The sequence below is a fragment of the Lissotriton vulgaris genome, chromosome 8 (assembly GCF_964263255.1).
Source record: "Lissotriton vulgaris chromosome 8, aLisVul1.2, whole genome shotgun sequence".
Classification (NCBI taxonomy): Eukaryota; Metazoa; Chordata; class Amphibia; order Caudata; family Salamandridae; genus Lissotriton; species Lissotriton vulgaris.
The window spans coordinates 1,253,718,901-1,253,727,373 of record NC_141696.1 but is presented as its reverse complement, the minus strand read 5'-3'; the positions used below and the strand labels follow the sequence as shown (position 1 = coordinate 1,253,727,373).

The following is an 8,473-nucleotide window of genomic DNA, read 5'->3' as shown; positions in this document are numbered from 1 at the left end:
ACTCACCCTCAACCCCTCACCCTCACTCACTCACCCTCAACCCCTCACTCACCCTCAACCCCTCACTCACACCTCACTCACCCTCACCCTCACCCTCACTCACCCTCACTCACCCTCACTCACCCTCACCCTCACTCACCCTCACCCTCACTCACCCTCACCCTCACTCACCCTCAACCCCTCACCCTCACTCACTCACCCTCACTCACCCTCAACCCCTCCCCCTCGACCCCTCCCCCTCAACCCCTCACCCTAACCCTCACTCACCCTCCCTCACCCACAACCCCTCACTCACCCTCAACCCCTCACCCTCAACCCCTCACTCACCCTCAACCCCTCACCCTCACCCTCACTCACCCTCAACCCCTCACCCTCACTCACTCACCCTCAACCCCTCACTCACCCTCACTCACCCTCACTCACCCTCACTCACCCCCACTCACCCCCACTCACCCCCACTCCATCACCCTCACTCCATCACCCTCACTCCATCACCCTCACTCCATCACCCTCACTCCATCACCCTCACTCCATCACCCTCACTCCATCACCCTCACTCCATCACCCTCACTCCATCACCCTCACTCCATCACCCTCACTCACCCTCACTCACCCTCACTCATGGAACTCAATACCAGCGCTAAATCACAGCACGAGCACCTGGCCATTTTCTAGCATCAGCCGGGGTTCATTTAAATGACAATAGACTTTTGATAGTTTTGCTTGGCTACCTGCTATTTTGTATTACACGCTCGTTGGGCTTGGACCTCCTTATGTGTTGTGTTCGATTTTTAACATCATTATTCTCCTTTTAAAATACACCTTTCCTTGCATTGGTTCTGTTTTAAACCTAATGGCTGTTAATTATATATTTTTTTCTACTTATTTGATTTTAAAATTAAATCGCACTTTCCTTTGGCTTTGACGTTTTTAAACATGAGCATTTGCACTATTTTTATGATACAACACGTAGCCATGAACCGGCCCACTATGGCATTGTTGAACACCCGAATGCGCTTGTACAAGAGAACATGGCATGCCGGTATCTCACTCACGTTTTCACAGGTCACACGTAATTTTAATATGAGACATCCCATACCGTAGCCACCCTCACTCACCCTCACCCTCACTCACCCTCAACCCCTCACCCTCAACCCCTCACTCTCACTCATCCTCACTCACCCTCAACCCCTCACCCTCACTCACCCTCAACCCCTCACCCCCTCACCCTCACCCTCACTCACCCTCAATCCCTCACCCTCACTCACCCTCAATCCCTCACCCTCACTCACCCTCAACCCCTCACCCTCACTCACCCTCACTCACTCACTCAACCTCAACCCCTCACCCTCACTCACCCTCAACCCCTCACCCTCACTCATCCTCAATCCCTCACCCTCACTCACCCTCAACCCCTCACCCTCACTCACCCTCAATCCCTCACCCTCACTCACCCTCAACCCCTCACCCTCACTCACCCTCACTCACCCTCAATCCCTCACCCTCACTCACCCTCAACCCCTCACCCTCACTCACCCTCAACCCCTCAGCATCACCCTCACTCACCCTCAACACCTCACTCGCCCTCACCCTCACTCACCCTCAACCCCTCACCCTCACTCACCCTCACCCACCCTCACTCTCACTCACCCTCACTCTCACTCACCCTCAACCCCTCACCCTCACTCACCCTCACTCACCCTCAACCCCTCACCCTCACCCACCCTCAACCCCTCACCCTAACTCAGCCCCTCACCCTCACTCACCCTCAACCCCTCACCCTCACCCTCAACCCCTCACTCACCCTCACTCTCACTCACCCTCACTCAGCCTCAACTACTCTCACTCACCCTCAACCCCTCACCCTAACTCACCCTCACCCTCACTCACCCTCAACACCTCACTCACCCTCACTCACCCTCAACACCTCACCCTCAACCCCTCACCCTCACTCACCCTCACTCACCCTCAACCCCTCACCCTCACCTTCACTCACCCTCAACCCCTCACCCTCACTCACCCTCAACGCCTCACCCTCAATCACCCTCAACCCCTCACCCACCTTCACTCACCCTCACTCACCCTCACCCACCCTCAACCCCTCATCCTCACTCACCCTCAACCCCTCACCCTCACTCACCCTCAACCCCTCACCCTCAACCCCTCACCCTCACTCACCCTCACTCACCCTCAACCCCTCACCCACCCTCAACCCCTCACCCTCAACCCCTCACCCTCAACCCCTCACCCTCAATCCCTCACCCACACTCACCCACACTCACCCACACTCACCCTCACTCACCTTCACCCTCACTCACCTTCAACCCCTCACCCTCACTCACCCCCACTCACCCTCAACCCCTCAACCCCTCACCCTCCCTCACCCTCATTCACCCTCAACCCCTCACCCTCACTCACCCTCAACCCCTCACCCTCACTCGCCCTCAACCCCTCACCCTCAATCCCTCACCCTCACCCACACTCACACACACCCACACTCACCCACACTCACCCTCACTCACACTCACACTCACCCACCCTCACTCACCCTCACCCTCACTCACCCACCCTCACCCTCATGCTAAAGATTTACAAAAAAACCCATTAACAATTCTAAAAGCACTAACTCTAATGCTGCGAGACCTATTGCATTTCTAATGCTTGTTCACAAATACTTGCCTGCAGCTATTACGAGCCCGCTGTATGTTTAGCAGGCGGGTGGGGAGGTAAACACTCAGTACCTCTATAGTCGTGCATCAGAGGTGTGCTCACGAGTGTGAAACATAACCACCCCATAAAAAAATACACGTGTATATTGGAAAGGCAGCGGCTGGAGTTATATCAAGCTAATTCAGCAGCGAGAGATTACTTTAAAGTTTAGAGGCACTGATTTACTTTGAGGATGCGAGCGCCAATTCCAGGGCTGCTCACCTCTGCAAAGGCTGGATTAATGGACCGTGTGCTGCTGGTTGCTGGGGGAGGGGGAAGCTGTGAAACCAGCTATGACCCCTGCCTGTCTCTGCCAGGCCTCAGTGGGGATTCAGAATAGATTATTTTTTTCCCTCGCTTAGTACACATGAATCCGGCAGGAAGTATTTAAATGTCTCTGTATTGACATTTAGCACACAAAAAAACGGCAAATGAAAGTAAATGCAAAAGTTGCTTTTTATCACTCACGTTCCCTAATTGAGATGCGAGTCCAGAGCGGGACTGTCCATTGACAGGCTGTCCTGCAACAACTGTGCAACTCGGGTCACTGACTCTTTCTTTTGCGTCCCTCGGCAGGTGCAAGCTGCAGCAGGAAGCTGCGAAATCTATGAATGGTTTGCGGGCGGCAAATCTAGCAACCAGACATCTCCCTCCCTACCTCAGATAGACAGGATGTGACGAAGGTCCACCATGGCGCCAGCAAGTACTAGCACAATACCTGTGACGTCAGGGTGACAGCCAGAGCTAAACGTGCGGGAATTGCAACATTGTAGCAGTGTGTCATCGCGCGGCGCCGCAGGAATATATATGTGGTAGCCTGGCTGGACAGATTCGTTACATTGCTCTCTCAGCCGGTCCAGAGCTGAGAGCAGAAATCTTTTAAGTATTTATGACTTTACTGAGCCCTGCAAGCAGCTGCGTCTCGGAGCAGTATGCGGAGTGTCCCATTATGGCTTAACGCTTATCAGCTCTTCGCCGCCACTGCGAAGACTTGTGTGAAGTCAGTGAGCAGGCAGCAGCTGATATCCTGTGTAGACCCGGCCCAGTGTAGACCCGGCCCTGACCGATAAGTGCCGGTGCTAAGCACCGGAAAGCACCGGCACAAATTAAGCACTGTGATAGACCTGCTAAACATATATTTGAGAACTTAAGATCTGATGTCACTTCTTGTGATGCCACTTCCTGTGATGTAACGCGCTGTGATGTCATGCGCCGTGATGTTACGCGCAGCGATGTCACGTGCTGTGATGCCACTTGCATACCGATTCATTAGGTTAGTCCCATTTCTGTTTTTTAGGACTTGCGCCATGGGCGACAGGTATTAGTCATTCTTAATGTATATTGAAGTAATAACCCTCAGTTGTTGTGTTTATCTCTTAATTAGACAAACAGCGCAACCGTGCGGCAGACTGTCAAGTGCTGGTGCGGGCAATTAATGGCACCGTAGACCACCAGCTCAAATTAAGCATTGCATGGGGCAAATATCAAGTCGGCCAGCTTCACTAAAGCCTCCAGGGGCCTGTCCGCTGAGTATTTGGGGTTAGATTACTGCATGTGCTTGTTTGCATGGTATAAGATGCTTAGCTGTGCCTGGCACCTAAAGCCACCCATGCAGATGTGTGGCTGGTTTACAGCAGCATGTGTGGGGGTGGATATGCAAGAGTTTAAAATCTAGCTGCAGCTGTATCCCAATGCATCCCTGCATGTATCATCAAGTATAATTACACTTCGAACCCCTTAAACCTATCAGATGAAAAAAATGACATAACATACTGGATATTTAGGGAAAAACTGCAAAGTATCTCTCAAAAATGACGAGCGGTTACACTCCTAACAGCTTCAAAGTGACACTCCCATGTCAGTAGAGTTGGTATAGCAGCAGCAGGAAATGTTTTCAGTGGATGCAATGTTCAAGGAGCACACAGTGCAAGAAAGAGTCACTGCAAATCTTCTGTCTTATGATTGTCCATCCTCTCCTGACCGGTAGGTGGACGTGGGCCCATCAGCAGTACTGCAGTCTTGAATGTTTTTGTACTCAGAGGGGGTCCGGCAAAATCGGTGGTCCTCCTTTTGAAAAACCTAACACGTGAAAGGGAAACTGATTATTTTATTGAAAAGCAAACCAAAGTTTTACAACTTAAAAACGTAAGGCAGCTTATGGCATTTTGTATACATCCATCTTAACGTTTACAGTAAGTTAAGTAGAAGGCCAGGACAAATCATTTCAAATTTGTCTCCTAAAGATGGTTTGTGAGTTAATGTTATAATTACTTGTAGGGGTAATATGGGCAGATTTTATATTGACTTTTTTTGTGAGCATATCTGTCTTCACCACTAATCAATTCGTTTCTGAAGCAAAGTGATTTTTTTGCAAATGAATTCGGCATATCTGTTTTTTAAAATGAGTGTTTTGCATATTAGGCATTTACTAAAATTCAACTTTTTCCCTTTCAGACAAAAATAAATTACTTTGCAATAGGCAAAGGTTGTAAGGACAAAGAAATTCTAAGTATACGCATTGAAATGCCTATGTCATGTGACATGCTTTAAACAGCCAGTGTTGGCTAGTAAATCTGGCAGATCCCCAACAATAGAAAATAAAGCATATTTCTAAGAACTAGAGTTACACTTCATATAATGTTTGACTTTGTTTACCGTGGTAATGAATTAGGATTTATTTATGTACATAGTTATTTCTGGTAATAGAATAAGTAGTTTACATCCCTTGAAAGCAACATGTAGCTGTGGGTGTGTTAGAAATGGGAGTCTCTAGTGGCAGAGGTAGGTACCTTTGTCCAAAGAGAGACCTTTGCTTCTAGTCAGATAGACTCATCCCAAAAGCAATGTGTCAAGTATTGGTACTCAAAGCACACAGTAATATAATGATAACACCACAAATGGACACCACACCAGTTTAGAAAAATTAAGTATCTTTATCTAAACTCAACAAGACAAAACCACAAAAATCTTACATACATGTAATACAAATATGACTTTAAAAAGGTTTCAAACAATTTGGCCCATAGAAAACCAGGGATGCATGATTTCTCTCAAAGTACCTGTAGCTGCAAAGAAATTCACAAGGCCAAACAGCTGTAGATATGGGAAGTGTCAAAAAACAAAGAGATGCGTCAGTTCTTGAGACCATGGGTAGGCGATATGACATTTCTGCGGCACGCAGGAGAAGTGATGCGTCGAATCCGGTCTGTAGGGGGAAGTGATGATTTGATTCGGAGATGGTTCTGGTCTGCGTGTGATGCATCGGGAAAACTTGGTGTACGGGTATGATGCGTGGAAATCCGGGATGCATCGGCGATCGATGCAGTGGCGTCGAGTGGTGCTGCGTCAGTTTCTTCAGCAGCGATCCCTCGATGCATCAGTTATTGCAGCCGTACGGCAATGCGTGGAGATTCTTCTTGTGCAGTGGTGCTGTGTCACAGAAACAGCCACACGAAGAGCAATGCATCAATTTTCTTGCAGTTTCATTGCTTTTCCAGCTCCCAACAGCAGAAGCAACCTCCAGAGTCCCAACACAGACACAGGCCCCTCTTGACAGGTCAGAACTCCCAGCAAGGACATTGGGGGGAGCTGGGGGTGGAGGGCCCGAGTCACAGAACTAACATAAGACAAAATACTAAACTTACTACCATTTTGGTATTCACAGAAGGCACTTACACTTTTTGGTATTCACAGAAGGCACTTACTCATTAATGTGCATGTGCCTTCTGTGAATACCAGAATGAGTAAGTGCCTTCTGTGAATACCAAAATGAATAAATGGTAGTAAGTTTAGGATTTTGTCTTAAGTTAGTTCTGTGAATCGGGCCCGAAGTCTTTGTGTCCCTGAGACTTCACAACAGGAGGCAATCTCTACTCAAGCCCTTGGAGATCTTCCTCAAGCAGGGGGACACAGCACACAGCAAAGTCCTTGTCCTTTCCTTGGCAGAAACAGCTACTGCAGGCCAACCCATGACAGCACACAGCACAGGGGCATTACTCCTCCTCCAGTTTCTCCAGCTCTTCTCCTTGGCAAAGGTTCCGCTTGATTCCAGTACTTGTCTAACTCTCTGGTGTTTTAGGTCTAATACGTATACCACAAAATGTCTTTGTTCTCTTTGTGCAAGTATCTCTGAGACTCAGTCCAAATTAGTTCTGTCCTGACTGGTGCAGTATGACCACAGGGGGTGGAGAAAGCATTGTGCAAGGAAGACAGGCCCTATTCAGGTGCAAGGAAATCTCCTCCCACTGCTCTAAATTCCGACAGGGTATATTCAGCCCAGCTCTCGAAGGGCCAGGCACACCTCAACTCCCCAAGTGGATGTCTACATTGAATGCACATCCCCAGCCCCTACAGTTTGGTAATCGCAGGGAGTGAGTGTTGATGAGGGTGGTGATGCAGGGGGAGTCACATAATGATTTCTATTGGTTTAGAGCAGTTGGTGGAGCTATCTATTTTATTTGTTTCAGTAAACCCCTGACGAAGAGCCACTTGGCTCGAAATGCATTGGTTGAAATTAAATTATATGAGGCTGCTCGTATCAATGATTCTTCTCTAGTGTCGCTGTTAAAAGCCTGAATGGGCGAGCAGGAGGCATTTGAAAATGTTCAATAAAAGAAACATGGTGACATCACACTGTCTCCACAGTGATTTTCAGAAAAAGTAGTGGATTAAATGTGAAATGAAGAATTGTTCTAATATGGTTTTACTATTCAGAATGGATTATTCAGCAAGGAGTGGCCTATGGTGTGGAAAAGTTTCCTGCATCTAGCAGTGTGACAGAGGGGTGCACAAGCCTTGTGCCTTTTTGGTTTACTTTCTAAAAGTGGCACTTTCAAACATGTAATTTAAAACCATCTTTACTAAAAGATATGTTATTAAAGTCTGAGTTCAGAGAGCCTAATCTTTATTTCTAAATCTTGTTACATTTCTCTATATATATATATAAATACCACACCAAACTTCACCATCCAAGAAGGCGCTGACTCCGTGTATCTTAGTTCAAGGGTGTTTATTTTACATCAACTTCTGCTCAGACGCGTTTCGGCGGCAACCTCCGCCTTGCTCACTAGCTAACTAATATATATATTCAAGTTTATGTAGAACAATACAGTCATGGCTTTCAGTACAAATGTGCACAAACAGTAGAAATTATATCTCATATTCAATGGCAATAAATGGAAAAAGGAAGAAATAAGAAGAAATTTCAGAATATTTTAAGTAGACCAGAGAAAAAAAAAAGAAACAGAAAATAAAACATTGAGACAAGATATTACAGCATCAAAAGTACCCAACAAAATAAACTGAGCTATGGTGGGGCAGAAAAAGGTAAGAGGAAGGATAAGAGGAGGACCACACTATGGAACCAAGGCCAAATATTTCATAATACTGCCACCGATCACAGTGGGGCGGTGAGAACATTTTAATCGTACCCACTATTAATCCATGCCTCCACTGGAGCCCATATCTTAGAGGCAAGCTTCCGCCTCCGCCTACCCTTTAATGAATATACTGAGAATTCCAACTTATAAATAGCAAGCAATCTAGCTCTCCAATTCATGAATGTCGGAGCCTCGGGGGAGAGCCATTGTGAGGTTATACACAACCGAATCATAGACATAGCGATAAACAAAAGCGCAGAGGTGTACCATGAATTACCCGTTATCGCTACACCATCATAGCCCATTATCACCATCTCAGGAGTCAAGGTATCCTGAATCTTAAGCGTAGAATTGATAAAACGCTCTATGTCTGATAGAAAGTCAGA

The 8,473-nt window shown here is 47.4% G+C and overlaps 1 protein-coding gene across 1 annotated transcript in view; it reads right to left on the bottom strand.

Moving 5' to 3' along the window:
* Positions 1 to 3,831: 3,831 nt before the first annotated feature.
* FLT3 (fms related receptor tyrosine kinase 3) overlaps positions 3,832 to 8,473 on the bottom strand; it is a 496,362-nt gene continuing 491,720 nt past the window's right edge. The window contains exon 24 of the mRNA XM_086933459.1: positions 3,832 to 4,788. Coding sequence (XP_086789585.1) covers positions 4,666 to 4,788 — 123 coding nt within the window. The 3' untranslated portion in view covers positions 3,832 to 4,665. The remainder of the gene's footprint in view (positions 4,789 to 8,473) is intronic.